General features: G+C 41.5%; 2 protein-coding genes across 2 annotated transcripts in view; one reads left to right on the forward strand and one right to left on the reverse strand.

The window, feature by feature from the left end:
- The window catches only part of ATP8B4 (ATPase phospholipid transporting 8B4 (putative)), a 366,096-nt gene extending 353,147 nt beyond the window's left edge, over window positions 1-12,949 (reverse strand). The window contains exon 1 of the mRNA XM_060005221.1: window positions 12,276-12,949. The gene's annotated coding sequence lies outside the window, so the exon portion shown is untranslated. The remainder of the gene's footprint in view (window positions 1-12,275) is intronic.
- The window catches only part of SLC27A2 (solute carrier family 27 member 2), a 54,047-nt gene extending 32,659 nt beyond the window's left edge, over window positions 1-21,388 (forward strand). Inside the window, exons 5-10 of the mRNA XM_060005222.1 lie at window positions 3,009-3,203; window positions 12,958-13,048; window positions 13,658-13,856; window positions 15,363-15,460; window positions 19,833-19,963; window positions 20,925-21,388. Of these exons, the coding sequence (XP_059861205.1) occupies window positions 3,009-3,203; window positions 12,958-13,048; window positions 13,658-13,856; window positions 15,363-15,460; window positions 19,833-19,963; window positions 20,925-21,101 (891 nt within the window). The 3' untranslated portion in view covers window positions 21,102-21,388. The remainder of the gene's footprint in view (window positions 1-3,008; window positions 3,204-12,957; window positions 13,049-13,657; window positions 13,857-15,362; window positions 15,461-19,832; window positions 19,964-20,924) is intronic.
- The last annotated feature ends 693 nt before the right edge of the window (window positions 21,389-22,081 follow it).

Here is a 22,081-nt window from a genome sequence, read left to right on the forward strand (position 1 = left end):
CTAAGGAAAGGAGTGCTCTCCAAAGTCACGTAGATTTGGATTTGAATTTGGGGACAACTGTGTTTCTACCTGTGTGATCTTGGGCAAATTATTTTAAACTTCTCAAAGCTCCGTTTCCTCAATTGTAATATGAGGCAAATACTTGATTACCTCTCACATTTCAGTAGGGCTCCTTAGAACCTTAAGATAATGCAGGGCAATTGCCTGGTACATAGCAAAGCCCTCAGTAAAATTCTCCTGCTTCCTCTGATTACCTGGTGCCCCGCACCCTCTCTGGACACCCTGATCTCTCACCCTTCGTCAGTCATTCAATCCATGGTGGATTAAAATCCCCCAGGTGTGTCTGCATGTTGCACCTCACCTCTAATGTAGAATAGAATATTCGATCTTTGTTAAAGAAAAATGAGGTGACCCTTGACCTTTGGGAAGTGGCTTTGGTGGTGAGGAAATACTGTTTCTTCTTTTGGAGAAACACCAGTACTGTCAGGCCCTGGTGAGCAAAAGCTTAGATGAGAACCAGACATCTCTGAAGCCTCCAGGGCCTCTTGGTTTGTGTCCACAAGCACCGTAAACCCTGCTGATGTCCCGGCCATTAACTGTTTGAACAAGGAAGTTGAGGGTTTCCTGGTGGAGGTTATTTCTTCTTTTACTGCAGGAATTGCACTATATGCAAAGCACAGGTCCAGGCATGGTGGATGACAGAGAGAGAGATTAGGCCTCAAAGGAGCTTACAGTCTAATGGGAGAGATAAATGTTCACCACCCATTAGACAAGGAAATGAACTAAGAGGGTGATTGTGGGCTGCATATAGAAGAAGTAAGGTCTCCGGTCTACACACTGGAATGCTACTTTGGAGCTTCTCACGCAGGCCTGGGACCAAGTCAACCCCAGGTCAGGTGGTTATTTTCAAGCAAAAGTAAGTATTCCACAAATATTTGTGATGGTTTATTCTCAGAGTGGCAGTGAGGGACAGCAGTGTGGGGGGCAAGGGTAGCCTCTGGAAAGCTGACAATCCTTGCTGAGGAGAGTAGTGCCTTATGGACTGGATGACCCTATAAACCACTATCCAGGGGGCTTCCCTGGTGGTGCAGTGGTTGAGAGTCCGCCTGCCGATGCAGGGGACACGGGTTCGTGCCCCAGTCCAGGAAGATCCAACATGCCGCGGAGCAGCTGGGCCCATGAGCCATGGCCGCTGAGCCTGCGCATCCGGAGCCTGTGCTCCGCAACGAGAGAGGCCACAACAGTGAGAGGCCCGCCTACCACACACACAAAAAAAACCAACAGAAAAACACTATCCAAACAGGGACATTTGAGAATTAAAGGAGTGTCATTAATAAGCACATCAGGACATCAGGTGTAAACCAGGATCGGCCCTGGCAAACCAGATATATAGCCTCCTGACTTAAAAGTACTTGATAATTAGAAAAGGGAATCAATTCAGTGACTTAGGGACCGATAGAGCTGATGAAGAGAATAGGTTCTCACTCAGCCAGAACAAATAAGTTCATGCAGGTTCAGAAGGCTTCTCAGGTAAGTCTCCTCAACACCCTGGTTAAGAAACATTGGGACAACACACCTAGTCTCTCTCTCTCTACACATTTCCTCCTCAAAAAGACGGCACAAGGGGCCCAGTTTTAACTAGTGAAAGGTATCGTCCGCCTCTCTGGTTAGGACTTCTGAAAGAACCTCGCCACCTGAGTTTTGACCAAGGAGCTACTTAAAAATTAAATGCATACATGCTGCTCCACGGGCTCCTTGGCTTCTCTCACTTGGAAACCAATTCAAGGTTTGTTTGGTTTGGTTTCTAACTGCCGTATCAAAGGTCCTCCCCTTGTCAGAGAACTGCCAGCCTCTCTCTGCAAACGTTTTTTTTAAAAAAGGATCTCTTATTCCAAAATCACTTCACAGTGATGTCACAGAGTAGGAAATAAGGTACAAAATACCCCTTAGAACATTTGCTCTTTTAAGCAAGTTGCTGTTCAGTCAAAGAAATTCACATTTGATAGGAGAGGAGAATCCTAGTTACTTGGTACTTCTCCCCCACTCCGTCCTATTTTCTGTTAGAGTAGAGGTTATCAAGTTACAGATTTTGCAAGTTAAAATTATACTTATTTACCTGTCCCTCCCTCCAGGCTGTGATCTCCTGACATCACATCAAATGCCTTATTAATATAAAATATCATTAAAATTACCCAAGGTTTGGACATATTTGTAGGGCCTCATAAATGGAAAGCAGACCAGCCCTCATCCCCCTCTCTTGCTCATACAAGCTCTGCTTTCAGTTCTAATACCCAAAACAGCCTTTCCTTTGTGATTTTTATTTATAGCAAAGCATATTCCTCCCAGGCCACCTCAGGCAACTGGGAGCCAGCTTCCTCTCTCTCTTCCCCTTCCCATCCCATCAGAACAGTTTCATTGTGCTGGTTCAGCTCTACCTGCTCTTGTGACCACTGGGTCTATCTGTTAGACGAACGCATGATCAAGAGTCTTCTCCCCAGTCCTGCCAGGCCCTCACATGAATTCTCTTGAATGACTGTAGAAAATGATTCTCTCTTTTTGCCTGGACTGTGTTCCCATTTTCTTCGTCACAGTCAAGTGAAGATTATCACTTCAGATTGTGTCAGTCTTTGACAGACCTCTCCCATGGGGCCTTTCCTTTCTGGCAATTCTCTGAGATCCACCAGCCTCATCAAGAAAACAATCAACACATGACTTAAGCTTTAGATTGGATGTGGGTTAAATGCTGGCATCACTTAGTTCTGTCAAGTGACAAATCAAAATGGGAAAATCCAAGCCTTTCAACTATTAAATCAGAGTTCCCACTGTCGGCCCATACTGTGAGTGTTGGTAGGCGGGGGGACGTGTAATATTTGTGGATGACAGAAAAGGCATGCACTAAGGTCAGCTCATAACCAACATAAATATGTAGAAACGTAAAGGCCACTATTAATATGTAAGTACAGGCTCCAAAGATGTTTCAGCTTGGTCTCTTCTTCGTCCCGCTACAGAAACCAAACGATCGTGACCATAAAGTGAGAATGGCATTGGGAAATGGCTTGCGAGGAGATGTGTGGAGAGAATTCATCAAGAGATTTGGGGACATTCACATTTATGAGTTCTATGCTTCCACTGAAGGCAATATCGGATTTATGAATTACACGAGAAAAGTCGGTGCTGTTGGAAGAGTAAACTACCTACTGAGAGTAAGTACATTGAAAAATGAGGGCAGCCAGCTTTCAGCACATGGAGATTTCTTAAAAGCTATGTCATGATGATGTTATCATCAGAATCCCATGCAGTCTCAGAGCCATGGCCCATTCGTATCACCAAGAGAGGTTTTGCTCAGGCTCTGTGACAATGACCTAAAAATGACAGGGTCCTCGAATTTTAAAATATTAATTTCTATTAATAACAACCCATTATGCCTTTGCCATCTGCAACTTCTGTGAAGTCTTCTAATGCCATTTATACTTGTATTTGTTAAAACACCTGAAGGTTACCAGTTCTGTATGTTTACTATACACCGTGAAATGTGGTACTTCCCTTTCATCACACTGTACGTTACCACCACCAGGGGAATTTTTTATACATATAGGTGCAGGGCCCCCACCCCCTGAGCTTTGGATTCAATTGTTCTGAGGGGGGGCCCAGGCATCAGTGTTTTCTTAAAGCTGTTCAGCCAGGGTTAAGAACCACTCCTTCAAGATAACCAGGGTGCATCCGAGTTGTAGGATCTTGTAAACATTTGTTTTCACCTAGTAACTACACCAGAAAGATATTTCTTATGTGTAAGCCAGCTCTCACAGCATTCTCTTTTCCCTCTCATTTTATTGCCTCACCTCCAGACAATCTCTTTGCCTTTTATTGTGCTCGAGCAGTCAGTCTTCCAGATGACCACCTATTCTGCAAAATTCCAGAAATATTCAGCAAATGCTGAACCTTCACTTGCTTGAGCAGTCATTACTGTGGTTATGCCTTGGGCAGCTCATCCTGCCTGGGCATGAAACAGCCACACCAGAGCTCCCAGGCAACCTGTGTCCCCGGGGACTGACCAGCAAAGTACAGAGGACAATAGTCCATGTGCATAAGAGATCTGGCCCAAGAGATCAAATTCCACTACCATCACAGACTAGCCCAAGGTCATGCCCTTTGTGTTACTTAGGCCTCAAATTCAGAATCTATAAAAGAGACAGAAAGAGAAAATATAGAGCCTAGTGCCTGGCCCAAACTCAGTGTAATAAGGGAAGAGAGTTCTTGAAAGAATTACATTAAATAGGATATAACCCAATGCCTGTCATATAATAGCCTTGAAGAGTTATTAGTTGTAAAGTTTATTACTGTTCCATTCCTTGTATTCTGGCCTGATCTCCAGGCATTCCCAAGTCCAAGGAACCTCTCTAACAACAGCTAAACCTACACTACACATGTCCCTCCACTGTGTTCCACACCTGCGCCATCCAATACAGTAGCCACTAGCTACATGTAGCTATTTAAATTATGTAAACTTTTAATCAGTTCTTCATTCACCCTAGCCACATTTCAAGTGCTCAGTAGCCACATGTGTTTAGTGATGACCACGTTGAGTAGTACAGTTATAGGACATTTCCATCATCACAGAAAATTCTACTGGGCAGCACTACTACAGACTGAGAATCAATTTCCTACTCCCCACTGGAATCGCTGCTGAGAGGGTTAATCTTCTCTAGTTAGCATCAGGCCAACCTAAACCAGCCCAAACCTGGATACCCAGGCTAAATGCAGTTCACAACAAGAGAGGGCAGAAAGCTGAGCTGACGCCTGGTGCAAGCTATCTATGTTGTCACTACTAACCCTCAGAAAACGTGAGTTGCAGGGAAACTTTCATTTCAAACTAAACCTGAGGACCCGAGAAATTGATGCTGTATATTACTAGTTCTTTGCTTCTCATCTATTGATTGCCATGTTTTATTGTCAGTTTTTCTACTTTAAACAAAACCATATATTTTAACTAGAAAAAAAGGAAGACGATGACCCTGCATTTGATGAGGAAAAAAGCATTACTTACCAACCCAAATTTTTTTTACATTCTTGCAAATAAACAAGTTCTACATTTGTTGAATATGAATGCTATTTGGTTTCTAATGGTTAACTGCTACTACCAAAGCATATGATTGGTTAATTTATCATACAGATTTGAAAACAAATTTGAAATGGACATAGTAATCATGGTTAATAATTAAATCTAAACACTGCCACATTTGTATTTTGTTGCCAATATAGAAAATAGTATACTTATTGCTCTTACTGAATTAAATTTAAATTCTTATGCCCTTGAATTATAGTAACATGAAATATGGTGGAATTTTAATAATTTTATAGCCATGGGCATGAAACAAAGTATACCATTATATCATTGAATCTTAAATGTATTGGAGAACATGTCCCTGGAATGCGAAACATCTAACAGTAGTGGATAAAGGTTAAACAAGATTTTTTTAATAACATTTTTATTGGAGTATAATTGCTTTACAATGGTGTGTTAGTTTCTGCTTTATAACAAAGTGAATCAGTTATACATAAACATATATCCCCATATCTCTTCCCTCCTGCGTCTCCTTCTCTCCCACCCTCCCTATCCCACCCCTCTAGGTGGTCACAAAGCACCGAGCTGATCTCCCTGTGCTATGCGGCTGCTTCCCACTAGCTATCTATTTTACATTTGGTAGTATATATATGTCCATATGTACACTACCACTCTCTCACTTTGTCCCAGCTTACCCTTCCCCCTCCAGTGTCCTCAAGTCCATTCTCTAGTAGGTCTGCGTCTTTATTCCCGTCATGCCACTAGGTTCTTCATGACCATTCATCTGTTGATGGACACTTAGGTTGCTTCCATGTGCTGGCTATTGTAAATAGAGCTGCAATGAACATTGTGATACATGACTGTTTTTGAATTATGGTTTTCTCAGGGTATATGCCCAGTAGTGGGATTGCTGGGTCGTATGGTAGTTCTATTTGTAGTTTTTTAAGGAACCTCCATTGGCTGTATCAATTTACCACCAACAGTGCAAGAGGGTTCCCTTTTCTCCACACCCTCTCCAGCATTTACTGTTGGTAGATTTTTTAATGATAGCCATTCTGACTGGTGTGAGGTGATACCTCATTGCACTTTTGATTTGCATTTCTCTAATGATTAGTGATGTTGAGCATCCTTTCATGTGTTTGTTCACTATCTGTATATCTTCTTTAGAGAAATGTTTATTTAGGTCTTCTGCCCATTTTTGGATTGGGTTGTTTGTTTTTCTGATATTGAGCTGCATGAGCTGCTTGTAAATTATTGAGATTAATCTTTTGTCAGCTGCTTCATTTGCAAATATTTTCTCCCATTCTGAGTGTTGTCTTTTCACCTTGTTTATGTTTCCTTTGCAGTGCAAAAGCTTTTAAGTTTTATTAGGTCCCATTTGTTTATTTTTGTTTTTATTTCCATTACTCTAGGAGGTGGGTCAAAAAGGATCTTGCTGTGATTGTTGTCAGAGTGTTCTGCCTATCTTTTCCTCTAAGAGTTTTATAGTGTCTGGCCTTACATTTAGGTCTTTAATCCATTTTGAGTTTATTTTTGTGTATGGTGTTAGGGAGTGTTCTAATTTCATTCTTTTACATGTAGCTATCCAGTTTTCCCAGCACCACTTATTGAAGAGGCTGTCATTTCTCCATTGTATACTCTTGCCTCCTTTGTCAAAAATAAGGTGACCATATGTTCGTGGGTTTATCTCTGGGCCTTCAATCCTGTTCCATTGATCTATATTTCTGTTTTTGTGCCAGTACCATATTGTCTTGATTACTTTAGCTTTGTAGTATAATCTGAAGTCCAGGAGCCTGATTTGTCCAGCTCCATTTTTCTTCTCTAGATTGCTTTGGTTATTCCGGGTCTTTTGTGTTTCCATACAAACTGTGAAAGTTTTTGCTCTAGTTCTGTGAAAAATACCATTTGTAATTTGATAGGGATTGCATTGAATCTGTAGACTGCTTTGGGTAGTAGAGTCATTTCCACAATGTTGAATCTTCCAATCCAAGAACATAATATATCTCTCCATCTGTTTGTATCATCTTTAATTTCTTTCATCAGTGTCTTATAATTTTCTGCATACAGGTCTTTTGTGTCCTTAGGTAGGTTTATTCCCAGCTATTTTATTCTTTTTGTTGCAATGGTAAATAGGAGTGTTTTCTTAATTTCTCTTTCAGATTTTTCATCATTAGTGTATAGGAATGCCAGAGATTTCTGTGCATTAATTTTGTATCCTGCAAATTTACCAAATTCATTGATTAGCTCTGGTAGTTTTCTGGTCGCATCTTTAGGATTTTCTATGTATAGTATCACGTCATCTGCAAACAGTGACAGTTTTACTTCTTCTTTTCTGATTTGGATTCCTTTTATTTCTTTTTCTTCTTTGATTGCTGTGGCTAAAACTTCCAAAACTATGTTGAATAATAGTGGTGAGAGTGGGCAACCTTGTCTTGTTCCTAATCTTAGCAGAAATGGTCTTAATTTTTCACCATTGAGAATGATGTTGGCTGTGGGTTTGTCATATATGTCCTTTATTATATTGAGGTAAGTTCCCTCTATGCCTACTTTCTGGAGAGTTTTTATCATAAATGGGGGTTGAATTTTGTCAAAAGCTTTTTCTGCATCTATTGAGATGATCATATCGTTTTTATCCTTCAATTTGTTAATATGGAGTATCAGACTGATTGATTTGCATATATTGAAGAATCCTTGCATTCCTGGGATAAACCCCACTTGATCATAGTGTATGACCCTTTTAATGTGCTGTTGAATTCTGTTTCCTAGTATTTTGTTCAGGATTTTTGCATCTATGTTCATCAGTGATATTGGCCTGTAATTTTCTTTCTTTGTGACATCTTTGTCTGGTTTTGGTATCAGGGTGATGGTGGCCTCACAGAATGAGCTTGGGAGTGTTCCTCCATCTGCTATATCTTGGATGAGTTTGAGAAGGATAGGTGTTAGCTCTTCTCTAAATGTTTGATAGAATTCTCCTGTGAAGCCATCTGGTCCTGAACTTTTGTTTGTTGGAAGATTTTTAATCACAGTTTCAATTTCAGTGCTTGTGATTGGTCTGCTTATATTTTCTATTTCTTCCTGGTTCAGTCTCGGAAGGTTGTGCTTTTCTAAGAATTTGTCCATTTCTTCCAGGTCATCCATTTTATTGGCATAGAGTTGCTTGTAGTAATCTCTCATGATCCTTTGTATTTCTGCAGTGTCAGTTGTTACTTCTTTTTTCTTTTCTAATTCTATTGATTTGAGTCTTCTTTTTTCTCTTGATGAGTCTGGCTAATGGTTTATCAATTTTGTTTACCTTCTCAAAAGAACCAGCTTTTAGTTTTATTTGCTATCATTGCCTTCAGTTCTTTTTCATTTATTTCTGATCTGATCTTTATGATTTATCTCCTTCTGCTAACTTTGGGGGTTTTTTGCTCTTCTTTCTCTAATTGCCTTAGGTGTAAGGTTAGGTTGTTTATTTGAGATGTTTCTTGTTTCTTGAGGTAGGATTGTATTGCTATAAACTTCCTTCTTAGAACTGCTTTTGCTGCATCCCATAGGTTTTGCGTCATCGTGTTTTCATTGTCATTTGTTTTTAGGTATTTTTTGTTTTCCTCTTTAATTTCGTCAGTGATCTCTTGGTTATTAAGTGGTGTATTGTTTAGCCTCCATGTATTTCTATTTTTTACAGAATTTTTCCTATAATTGATATCTAGTCTCATAGCATTGTGGTTGGAAAAGATACTTGATACAATTTCGATTTTTTTTAATTTACCAAGGCTTGATTTGTGACCCAAGATGTGATCTATCCTGGAGAATGTTCCATGAGCACTTGAGAAGAAAGTGTATTCTGTTGTTTTTGGATGGAATGTCATATAAATATCAGTTAAGCCCGTCTTGTTTAATGTATCACTTAAAGCTTGTGTTTCCTTATTTATTTTTATTTTGAATGATCTGTCCATTGGTGCAAGTGGGGTGTTAAAGTCCCCTACGGATTGTGTTACCATCGATTTCCCCTTTTATGGCTGTTAGTATTTGCCTTATGTATTGAGGTGCTCCTATGTTGGGTGCATAAATATTTACAATTGTTATATCTTCTTCTTGGATTGATCCCTTGATCATTATGTAGTGTCCTTCTTTGTCTCTTCTAATAGTCTTTGTTTAAAAGTCTATTTTGTCTGATATGAGAATTTCTACTCCAGTTTTCTTTTGATTTCCATTTGCATGGAGTATCTTCTTCCATCCCCTCACTTTCAGTCTGTTTGTGTCCCTAGGTCTGAAGTGGGTCTCTTGTAGACAGCATATATACGGGTCTTGTTTTTGTATCCATTCAGCCAGTCTATGTCTTTTGGTTAGAACATTTAATCCATTTACATGTAAGATAATTATCGATATGTATGTCCCTATTACCATTTTAATTGTTTTGGGTTTGTTATTATAGGTCTTTTCCTTCTCTTGTGCTTCCTGCCTAGGGAAGTTCCTTTAGCATTTGTTGTAGAGCTGGTTTGGTGGTGCTGAATTCTCTTAGCTTTTGCTTGTATGTAAAGATTTTAATTTCTCTGTTGAATCTGAATGAGACTCTTGCTAGGGAGAGTAATCTTCGTTGTAGGCTTTTCCCTTTCATCACTTTAAATATGTTCTGCCACTGTCTTCTGGCTTGCAGAGTTTCTGCTGAAAGATCGGCTGTTAACCTTATGGGGATTCCCTTGTATGTTATTTGTTGTTTTTCCCTTGCTGCTTTTAATACTTTTTCTTTGTATTTTATTTTTGATAGTTTGATTAATATGTGTCTTGGCGTGTTTCTCCTTGGATTTATCCTGTATGGGACTCTCTGTGCTTCCTGGACTTGGGTGGCTATTTCCTTTCTCATATTAGGGAAGTTTTCAACTATAATCCCTTCAAATATTTCTCAGTCCCTTTCTTTTTCTCTTCTTCTGGGACCCCTATAATTCAAATGTTGGTGTGTTTAATGTTGTCCCAGAGGTCTCTGAGACTGTTTTCAATTCTTTTCATTCTTTTTTCTTTATTCTGCCCTGCAGTAATTATTTGCACTATTTTATCTTCCAGGTCACTTCTCCGTTCTTCCGCCTCAGTTATTCTGCTATTGATTCCTTCTAGAGAATTTTTAATTTCATTTATTGTGTTGTTCATCACTGTTTGTTTGCTTTTTACTTCTTCTAGGTCCTTTTTAAACGTTTCTTGTATTTTCTCCATTCTATTTCCAAGATTTTGGATCATCTTTACTATCATGACTCTGAATTCTTTTTCAGGTAGACTGCCTATTTCTTCCTCATTTCTTAGCTCTGGTGGGTTTTTACCTTGCTCCTGCATCTGCTGCGTATTTCTCTGTCTTCTCATTTTGCTTAACTTACTGTGTTTGTGGTCTCCTTTTCACAGGCTGCAGGTTTGTCGTTCCCATTGTTTCTGGTGTCTGCCCCAGTGGGTTAGGTTTGTTTAGTGTGTTGTGTAGCCTTCCTGGTGGAGGGGACTGGTGCCTGTGTTTTGGTAAATGAGGCTGGATCTTGTCTTTCTGGTGGGCAGGACCGCAACTGGTGGTGTGTTTTGGGGTGTCTGTGACCTTATTATGATTTTAGGCAGCCTCTCTGCTAATGGGTGGGGTTGTGTTCCTGTCTTGCTAGTTGTTTCGCATGGGTTGTCCAGCACTGGAGCTTGCTGGTCATTCAGTGGAGCTGGGTCTTAGCGTTGAGACAGATATCTCTGGGAGACCTCTCATCAATTGATATCATGAGGGGCTGGGAGGTCTCTAGTGAACCAATGTCCTGAACTCGGCTCTCCCACCTCAGAGCCACAGGCCTGACACCTGGCCAGAGCACCAAGACCCTATCAGCCACATGGCTCAGAAGAACAGGGAGAAAAAAAGAAAGAAAATAATAAAATAAAAGAAAGTTATTAAAATTAAAAATAATTACTAAAAACAAAAAATTAAAAAGTAATAAAAAAGGAAACAAAGAAGAGAGCAACCAAACCAAAAAAGAAATCCACCAATGATAACAAGCTCTAAAAACTAACTGTAGTTAAAGAAAGAACAACAAGAAAAAAAGCAGACAGACAGAACCCTAGGACAAATGGTAAAAGCAAAGCTATACAGACAAAATTACAGAAAGAAGCATACCCATACACACTCACAAAAAGAGAAAAAGGAATAAAATATATATATCATTGCTCCCAAAGTCCACTGCCTCAATTTAAGATGATTATTTGTCTATTCATGTATTCCACAGATGCAGGGTACATCAAGTTGATTGTGGAGATTCAATCCGCGGCTCCTGAGGCTGCTGGGAGGGATTTCCCTTTCTCTTCTTTGTTCGCACAGCTCCTGGGGTTCAGCTTTGGATTTGGCCCCACCTCTGCATGTAGGTCGCCTGAGGGCGTCTGTTCTTTGCTCAGACAGGATGGGGTTAAAGGAGCAGCTGATTCAGGGGCTCTGGCTCACTCAGGCCAGGGGGAGGGAGGGGTACGGATGCAGGGTGAGCCTGCAGCGGCAGAGGCCAGCATGACGTTGCACCAGCCTGAGGCGTGCCGTGTGTTGTCCCCGGGAGGTTGTCCCTGGATCACGGGACCCTGGCAGTGGCGGACTGCACAGGCTTCCGGGAGCGGAGGTGTGGATAGTGACCTGTGCTTGCACACAGGCTTCTTGGTGGCGGCAGCAGAGGCCTTAGCGTCTCATGCCCGTCTCTGGGGTCCGCGCTGATAGCCGCGGCTCGCACCCGTCTATGGAGCTCATTTAGGTGGTGCTCTGAATCCCCTCTCCTCGCGCACCCCGAAACAATGGTCTCTTGCCTCTTAGGCAGGTCCAGACTTTTTCCCAGACTCCCTCCCGGCTAGCCGTGGCGCACTAACCCCTTCAGGCTGTGTTCACGCCGCCAGTCCTCTCCCTGCACTCCGACCGAAGCCCGAGCCTCAGCTCCCAGCCCCCACCCGCCCTGGCGTGTGAGCACACAAGCCTCTTGGGCTGCTGAGTGCCGGTCGGCACCTATCCTCTGTGCGGGAATCTCTCCGCTTTGCCCTCCGCACCCTGTGACTGCGCTCTCCTCTGCGGCTCCAAAGCTTCCCCACTGCGCAATCCACAGTCTCGGCCCGCAAAGGGGCTTCTAGTGTGTGGAAACCTTTCCTCCTTCACAGCTCCCTACCTCTGGTGCAGGTTCCGTCCGTATCATTTTGTCTCTGGTTATTCTTTTTTCTTTTGCCCTACCTGTGTACGTGGGGAGTTTCTTACCTTTTGGGAAGTCTGAGGTCTTCTACCAGCATTCAGTAGGTGTTCTGTAGGAGCAGTTCCACGTGTAGATGTATTTCTGATGTATTTGTGGGGAGGAAGGCGATCTCCACATCTCACTCCTTCGCCATCTTGAAGGTCTCCCCTAAACAAGATTTTAAAAGCCCACATGTGATGTGTCCACCAAAACACATGCATGAGAATGTTCATAACAGCTTTATATTTAATAGTCTAAAACTAGAAACATCCAAATGTCCATTAACAGGAGAAGAGATAAATAAATTGTGGTATAGTCATACAAGGAAAGTTGCATGGCAATAAAAAGTACACCACTGACACAAACACCAACAGGGAGGGATGGATATCACAGACATTATGCTGAGTGAAAGCAGCAGATACTAAGGCATATATTTATTTCACTTATTTGATGCTTAAGACTACTTGATGGCAATAAAAGAATAGTGACTTGACAGAAAGGGGCAGGAGGAAACTTCTTACGGTAATGAAAACGTTTAGTATCTTGATCTGGGCAGTAGTTACATAAGGGTATGCATATGCAAAAATTCATCAAGCTGTACACTTAAAGTATGTGCACTTTGTATGCTTTATGTATGCTATGCCACAATAAAAAAGAATAAGTTGTGAAAGAATATGTGCTCAGAATGATCCATTTTAATTTTGCTAGAAAGTCATAACTTATGAGCTGATTAAATATGATGTGGAGAAAGATGAACCCGTTCGAGATGGAAATGGATATTGCATCAAAGTTCCCAAAGGTACAGTGGATTTTTGTTCAATTAACCTGTGCCTTTTCTTACCTTAACCAAGTGACTCTTAAGAACTAACATATCACAGCTAAAATGAACACATGGTAAAATTTATCAGAGTGGGGGAAAAAAAGAGGTTTATTTTCGTACTCTTGGAAATAGATAAATTCCAAAAGATAGTAATTTACCACTACACGTAATATAACTATAATTTGAAAGCTAGCTTAATAATTTCTTGATTATGAGGTAAGCATTTTGCAGAAGCGGATATGTAATTATGGTTGCAAAACTACGGTTAGCTTTAGCGGACCTTTCCTTTAAGCTTAAACTACTATGCGTTTGTCTAATTGTGTGTGTAAATCATTATTCAGTGAAAGATTAGTATTAAAAGAATTACAAATGTGTGACCATAGAGAATAATGTACTCTGTGTGTGTGTGCATGGTGTATATATGTGTGTATATGATATACATGGAAATACATGTACACATGCATGTAAAATGACTTCCTGCAGCCAGCTTGTTGCCACTGGGTTGTATGGCATCAGTTTTAAAAGGTTAATACTAAAAGTTGCCTACTGCTGGTACATAAAATAACAATTTACTTTCTTCTGTCTTAGGTGAAGTTGGACTCCTGGTTTGCAGAATCACACAACTCACACCATTTAGTGGCTATGCTGGAGGAAAGTCTCAGACAGAGAAGAAAAAACTGAGAGATGTCTTTAAGAAAGGAGACCTCTATTTCAACAGTGGAGATCTCTTAATGATGGACCACGAAAATTTTATCTACTTCCACGACAGAGTTGGAGATACATTCCGGTTGGTTTCTCTGAATTATTGAGCCAAAAACAAACACATGCACAGTTTGGCTTACTCCTAAATTAGAGTCGCATTCCACTTTGGTTATGGTACTCCATTTCCTTCTGTCTCTTTGGCGTGTCAATTCAACCTCCTGTATTCCCAGAAAACAAGGAGCAAAATACACGGGGTATCACTCTGCAATGCATAGTTATCTTGGTTGAGCAACACCAGATGAAACTAGGAGAGAAAACCTGTGTCTGATTTTGGGCACCTAAATAACTTAGTCCATCCAATTCCTCCCATTTATCCTCAATTATTACCAGTCACTCAGGTCAGCCAGGGATTTTCATACTGTTTCCAATCATGAGGCTTTTTCTCAGATAAAATCAAATGCAAATTAATGTGAAGCTGATCTCGTTGAAGAGGAGGTGAGGGTTCTGAGCCCCATCTGCTCCTGTCCCTCCCACTCTCCATTCCCAACCAGATGGTTTCCCACAGAGCCCACAAGTCAGCACAGTGGAGTTTGAAAGTCATCGTAATAGACCATGAAATTAATTCTCAGCAACAGCATGGTCCTCCAGCTTCATGACACTTCTGTTTGACCAGCTTCCTTCCCGTATAAACTCCCTCAGGCCAGACCCTGTGTCTGCTTGTTCGCCCCCCAGCACCTAGTACAGTGATTACTTTTTGCATGAATGAATGAGGAAGAGATGGAAGTTGTCTCTCTGTAGTAGAAAGAGCATGGATATGAATGAGAAGAACTCAGCTCCCAGACTTCCTCTTTACCCCTGAGCAGCTGTGTTATCAGGCAGGTAATCTTTCTGTACCTCAGTTCCTTCACCCATGAAATGAGGGTCCCAATGATCCTTACGGTTCCTTCCATCTCTAATATCCCATGACTCTGGATCTATATCATTATGTTATGCCACCTTCATGTTACTAAAAAAGATACTTCTGGGAGATCTAAAGAATTTTTAAATATAAGACAAAATTTAACTCTTTATTCAAAGAAAAAGTAGCACCTGATTGGGCACTAACATTATTCTCCCTACAAATAGAGTATAATATTTTCTTTCTTATTAAAAGCTTTTTCATTGCCGTAAGACCCTGAAAAACAAGTATGAAATTCTAGTTAATAGACATTTACTAACTGAATTAAATAGCAGCCAAAGTTAGTGAGTGAGGGAAGTGAGAGACCTAAACACAGCAAAAAGTCATGGAGATTTATTTTTGATTTCTAGTGCCTTTCTTAGGCCAAACCCATATTTTAACATTAGAACATCATTCTGTGTATCACATTTCACGTGGCAAGGTTAAAATTCCACATTTTATTCTTTAGGTCTATGCCTTTGTCTTTCATGCCTCAAGCAGGGTGCCTCTCCCATGACTAAGTTGGAGAGTTTGGGGGCCAAGGTGAGGAAGACAAACGCAGCCACCCCACAGAGGTCTGGAGGAAACACCCGTCACAGACAACCTGCACCGCAGACCACCAGTGACCTCTGCTAACCTTGCCTTTTCTTCCAGGTGGAAAGGGGAAAACGTGGCCACCACTGAAGTTGCTGACATAGTAGGACTGGTTGATTTTGTCCAAGAAGTGAATGTTTATGGCGTGTCTGTGCCAGGTATGCACAAGATATTATAAATCAATGCCAAAACTCCTACACTAACAGAATATAATTTTAACCCCCGTGCAAAGTTTGTCATCACTTCCTCCTGCCAGCTGGAGAATCAAACAACTCTTTCCCAGCCTCCTGGGAGTAAGGGGCTTATGTCTGGTTTATGTGCCATTATAAATCAGACAGGTCAGTACATCTGAACCTGGCCTTCCTCTGTGGTTCACTCCCCAGCTGTTCTTGGGCTCTCAAGCAAGCCAAATCTCTCCACGATGCAGGGTCCATGCAGCATTTGGCATGCCTCAAGAAAAGAGGTATCATGCTTGAGAGCTTGGAAGTGGTATCTTGGCCTCTGAACTGGGAGGCACAAGTAAGAGCAAGTGCCGTTGCTAGAGGAAAAAAGCCAGGAAGGAGCTGATTTTTTCCAGACTCTTCTTTTAAACCAAGTCCCTGACCCCAGCTTGCTCCACTGAGTTTCAGAATCATCACACAAAGTGCTGTCACCAAGCCTCTGTCTGCAGACCTGCCTCTGCCAGCAGAGTGGGGAGAGTGAGGTCTGATTTTGGGTCCTGGCTCCAACACCTGCTGGCTGTTTGACTTCACACAAATCACTAAATTAGAGATAATACCAATCCTGCAGTTAAGATTGTCGAGAAAACTAATTCATTTTAATTACATAAATACTAAATGTATATTTATCAGACACGTACATGAGGGTTGTCATGAAAAGAAATCATTTTAATTATAGATGTCAGAGAGAATTAAAACTTCCAAATCACTATCCAAATATAAGGTACTAGGGGACTCGGTATTCCCTAGAACTCAGTATTTGGGATTCTCATCTATACTCAAAATGGAAATCCCAAAGTCCCTTTTACCTGAGCTATGATGGTTTCACATGACATTGTGCTGTCCTTTTATTTTTTAAAGAATGTTTGAGGCTTTCTCTTGCCTGCTCCTCTCCAACCCGGTGACAATGACTTGACAGGAAGTGTAGCCACATCTCAGGTCAGAGTCTGAGGGGTGCAGAGTACTTCTCATGTTGGATTTCAGGCTGAATTAACACAAGGGCCCATATTGTGGCTGTCAGCCATGGCAGCATGCTGGCCTCTCACAGACCCCACCTGGAATATGTTGCATGCCGTTCTAAATGCTGGCGTTTTTAAAGTAACAATACAAAAGAATGAGTATGAGAAGGTAAGAGAATATGGGAAATGGAATGGAAAGGCCTAATCCACTGCTCTTCAAAGTGGTGTCACCTACAAATTGGCACTCGCCATCTGCCTCTACAAGGATCAAATTACGAGCCGCTGCAGCTGCAGACCTTCAACACGCCCTGAAAGGAGTTCAAGGTGGACATCAGGGATGAGGCACTCTGTGCTCTGGGAAAAACTGGCAGAACAGGTCTTCAGATAGATATTTTCAGGAGAAGATTTTATGAGCCCAATTCTTGCATCTTCTCATATCTAGAAAAGCACTAAAATCCTTCATGGTGACATCTGCTCCTCGTGACTAGCAGTGACCTTCGTGAGACTAGCAGATACCTTCTGCAAAAAATATGTGCCTGGTTGCATGTACTCCCCCTTCACTAAAACCCCATGTGTACTGACCTTCTGCCCTACCTCTTTGGAGCAGTTTCTCAGAGCTATCTGAAATGCTGTCTCCCAGGCTATAGTCCTCATTTTGCCCCCAAATAAAATTTAACTCACAACTCTCACGTTGTGCATATTTTTCATTTGACAGTAGGGTCCCTGGGCCAGCAACAGCATCATCGCCCAGGAGCTTGTTAAAAATTTAATATTTCTCATGTTAAAAATGCCCACCCCAGAACTACTGAACCAGAATCTCTGGGGTGGGGCCCAGGGAGCTGTGTTTTAACAAGCCCTCCAGTGATTCTTAAAACAAATGAAGTCTGGTTTTGGAGTGATGAAAATGTTCTAGATACTGGTGATAGTTGCACGACATTTTGAACGTACTAAATGCCACTGAACTGTATACTTTAAAATGGTTAAAATAATGAATTGTATGTTTTACCACAATTTTTAAAAAACACTGAAGTCTGAGAAGCCTGGAGGCCTAGTGGTTCTGAAAATTTAGCCAGTCATCAGAATCATCTGGGAAACTTTTTAAAGCCCAGATCTGGGGTTTGGGACTAAATCTTTGTGTCTTTTTTAAATTCCCAAATGGGTCTGCCACCCAGTAAAGTTTAGGAGCCATTGATACAGAACAAAGAAGAGGAGGCTAATGGGTTTCACATGATTGGGAGACAAGTCAGGTAGAACAAGGAGCAGCTGTGTTTATGTTGCACTGGAGAGCAGAATAAAACGGATGGATTGAAATGACCAGGGAGCAAATTTTAGCCTGAGAACTCTCCTGTAGCCAGAGGGACCAACAACAGAGTGGTCTGTCTCCTGAGGTAGACAATGTCCCACCAACTGGGATAAGTAAAGAGGCTGGCTGTCCACCTGGGATCCTGTGAGAATTCTTACAGCAGTGAAAGATTAGAGATGAACCCTACAGTCTCTCCTATTTTCAGATTCTGTGATTCTCAGTGCCACTCTTGCAGCCTAGAAATGTGGCAGATCTATCTAGAGAAAGACATCAGTCCACCAGGGTGATTCTCACTACCAAAGGGCTGAACAAGGCCTTCACAGAGCTCAGCTTTGGACCAGGAAGAAACTTCTAAGTTTGGGCCTAGACTAGAGATGACACCAGAACTGCCAAACTACTCTCTAGAGCTTTATATTATCAATAGAACTTTCTGCAGTGTTCTGAAAATGTTCTATATCTGCACTGTCCAGCATGGTAGCCAATAGCTACCATATGGTTGTTGAGCACTTGAAATGTGGCTAGTGCAACTGAGGGACTGAATTTTTCATTTTATTTAATTATAATTAATTTTAATAGCTACATGTGACCAGTGGCCACCATATTGGATAGTGCAACTCTAGAGAACCTCTGGCCCGAACTGCTGCAGACAGGAACCTTCCCCCTGGAGCTGAACTAGCCCCAGCCAACCTCTGGGAGTCAGGACAGAGACCTGAGATCCAACAGCCCCATTTGCCTCTCGGTTGGGCATTGCCTCTGTCAGAGCAAGAAGCAAGGAGCCAGTTGACTCTGAAGATTTCTGTTGCATCAGCCTCTGCCTTAATTCTAAAAGGAGCTCATTGGAGACATTCAAGATTCCTGAGACCGGTACCTTTGAGACAGCTACCAGGGACCCCTAGAGAAAGAGGGTATGGTGCCCTGCCTCCCTCCTTCAGATATGAGGCAAAGCAAATGAGGATGCATTTCCTTTCTTATAATTTTTCCTCTTGTTTTCTGACTTCTTTAGAGTCATGGGAAAACACACAACCACCATGGGAGAGATTTTGAAAGCTGGGGCCCAGGTGACGAAGGGCGGCTCCTTCCCCCTCTCTGATTACAGTTAAGTAGTTCAGGGAAGTGGACCTGGACTCCCACTGGGTCTGCCCGATCACATAGAAGAGGTATTAATATGTAATTACCACTGTCCTCACAAGAAAACAATGGTAATTGTTCTAAACACAGGGAAGAAAGAGCTGTTAGGATCTGTTTCCCCTGTGGAGAGCACAACCTCTCTGGACTAGAAGGCATCCAGGTGGGGAGGTGGGGGTGCAGTGGGCACATACCTTGATCTGCCTTCACCCTCCTGTCCTGCAGCCTCTCTGAAATGCAGAGGCAAAGCTATTAGGAACCGTGATTATATGTCTCAGAGGTGAACATTTGTGCCTGGAAGCACAACAGACTTGACCTGCGACCCAAAGAACCACCTGAGCCCAATTATCCTTGACAGGGGAGTAAGGGTTTTTCACCAGAGTCCAAAAAATTTTTTAGCCACTAATTCAACCTTTTTCCCATTCTGGTGTTTACATCTAGGCTGCCAAGAAGGATGATGTCAATAAGCACAGGATCTTTAGCCAGCCTGCCTCAATTCCATTTCTGGCCCTGCCTAGTATTTGCTGCATGAACTTGAACAAGTCTTTTTTTTTTTTTTGAACAAGTCTTTTAATGTCATTAAGCCTCAGTTTCTTCACCTGTAAAATGGAGATAACCTTTGTACCTCTTCATAAGGTTGTCATGAGGGTTAAATAAGACAGTACATAAAGCACACTTAGTAAAGGACCTGGCATGTAATAAAGAGTCAATCAATGTATAGCTTGTTGTTTTGTTGTTATCTTTAATTCACTTTAGAATTTAACTTCAACATATATTTGAAATAAAAATTCCAGCTATCCAAAAGAAACCCATGCCATAAATCTGTCTCAGTTCTCTGTACTTTGACCTAGCAAAGGTCATTTATTTTATCATAAATAAAATAAATAGCTACAACCCACCTAATTTTTTCTCACTTTAACTCTAGGTCACGAGGGTCGAATTGGCATGGCTTCCATCAAGATGAAGGAAGACCATGAATTTGATGGAAGGAAACTCTTTAAGCATGTGGCCGATTACCTGCCCAATTATGCAAGGCCCCGGTTTCTAAGAATACAGGTGAGACCCCTTGTTATAAAGTTCAGTTATCCTCTCTCTCGGAGACACCTGAGTCTAAGGGAACCATTCCTCTTCTACCATGGCGAGCACAACGGCCAAATTTTCACTACCCTTTCAGGAAGCTAAATGAGGAAGCAGAAATACCAGAAAATATAGCTAGCTGAAACCAAATCCTAATCCCTTTTTCCCTAAAACCACAGACAGTTCATTCAGCAACAGTGTTAGCAAATAACTCACAAAGTCTGTTTGATGAGGTATAACAAACACATAAAATAGAAATGCTCCGACCCTCTTACTTATTGTTTCCAGTTTTAAAGAATGGAAAAATCCCCTGAGGTCCTGCACCTTTCTGTGATGTGAACTTTAATTGGGCATCATTAGCCAGTAGGAACTACCAAAGGCTAAACTGTCACTGATATTTTTTTTTTCTTTCTCAAACATTAACCCCTTAGTTTAACACTCTCACTTTTGGACCTTGAGCTCTGTGATTCTGTAGCTGAAGATGTGAGAAAAGAAGTGTTAGATTACCAGATATTGCTAAGGTTAAACGGTTATTTCTGTTGATGTTCATAAAACACTGACATGCTTTACGGTGATAGTTGAGAGACATGAAAGTTGAAATATCCTCAGATCATCACCTATTTACTGAAGAAGAAACAAGTCTTCAGTGTCACAAACAGGCTGAAAAAAAAAGTTGTCTGTGTGTACATGATTCCTTTCCCCACCCCACCATTAATCAGAATATTCCAGGAATACTGGAAGCTCACCAAGTGACAGACTCTTCTGCTCCGTATTCCACTGTCTGCAGACTCTCTCTCCCCACATGTGATCGTCAAGCTTTAAGGGAAGGAAAAATACCTCCACAGAGGGCCCCCTAGTGGAGGTTCTGAAGACAGGATATCTTGGTATCACACAGAACCTGCTTTCACCTGCTCTCAAATGATTGTTTGATGTTTTTCAGGACACCATTGAGATCACTGGAACTTTTAAACACCGAAAAGTGACCCTCATGGAAGAGGGCTTTAACCCTGCAGTTATCAAAGATGCCTTGTATTTCTTGGATGACAAAGCAGAAATGTATGTGCCGATGACTGAGCACATTTACAACGCCATTAATGATAAAACTCTGAAACTCTGAATATTACCAGGAGGGTAACTCAGCGTATTTCTAGAAAGAAACTGAATGGACCTAGTACAGCCACTTGATATAATCCCACTTTAATTTGATTGAAGATTGTGCAGTGCAATTTTTTTATGCATACCAGTAAGGAGAGACTTTTTAAAATTACACCCGAACCTTTGCAAGTGAAAAGATTTATATGTAATTGTTTTTCAATTTGCACCTACTGTTTGTATTTGCAAACTAAGCTTGTTAGAGGGAGGATGTTATTTTTTAAAATATGTAATAAAATAGATGAACACCAACATATGCAAAGGCACTTCTTCCTGACTTGATTCTAAATGCGAACGCTGAGCCTGACAGTATCATTGGCAATTTTTCACAGGTGTCCCCTTTATAATGCTAATGGCATTCTGAGTAAAAAGTGGTAAGGAGTTGGGAGGTGAGGGGGTAGGTTCCCAGTGAACAACCCAATGGAAATCCAGCTCTAGTGTAAGGCCAACCCTACCCCCAGAAGCATCCTGGCCACTGTCTACAGCATTAGCCAACAAGTGATAAAGCCACCTATAGTCTTTGAAGGAGCTTAAGTCTAGAGCATCAGAGCTCTATACATAAAAGGTATCCAGCAAACTTTTTAGCTATATCAAGGGTTGCAAGCTCAAGTGGCTTCAGGATTTGTATTGGTAATGCGGATGAGAAGAGCAGGTCCCAAATGAACGTGGAAAACTTGGGGACAGCCACGACGCAGCTTCAGTCAGCTGATTATTGTCATGGGGCTATAGAGCCCAGGTACTTCCAAGATCTGATTATTCACAAAACAGAAATCCAGATATTTATGTGAATCTCCCAATTTTTAACATGTAAAGTCTCACATTTTTTATAATTTCCACTCACCCCAGAGAAAATGCAACTGTGCACCAGGGAAGTCCCAGAGGTCCAGCTCGCACCCCCAGGCTCACGTGCTCCTCAGTCTAGAGCTGGTTTCACTCCACAGCCAG

The sequence above is a fragment of the Delphinus delphis genome, chromosome 2 (assembly GCF_949987515.2).
Source record: "Delphinus delphis chromosome 2, mDelDel1.2, whole genome shotgun sequence".
NCBI classification, from domain to species: domain Eukaryota; kingdom Metazoa; phylum Chordata; class Mammalia; order Artiodactyla; family Delphinidae; genus Delphinus; species Delphinus delphis.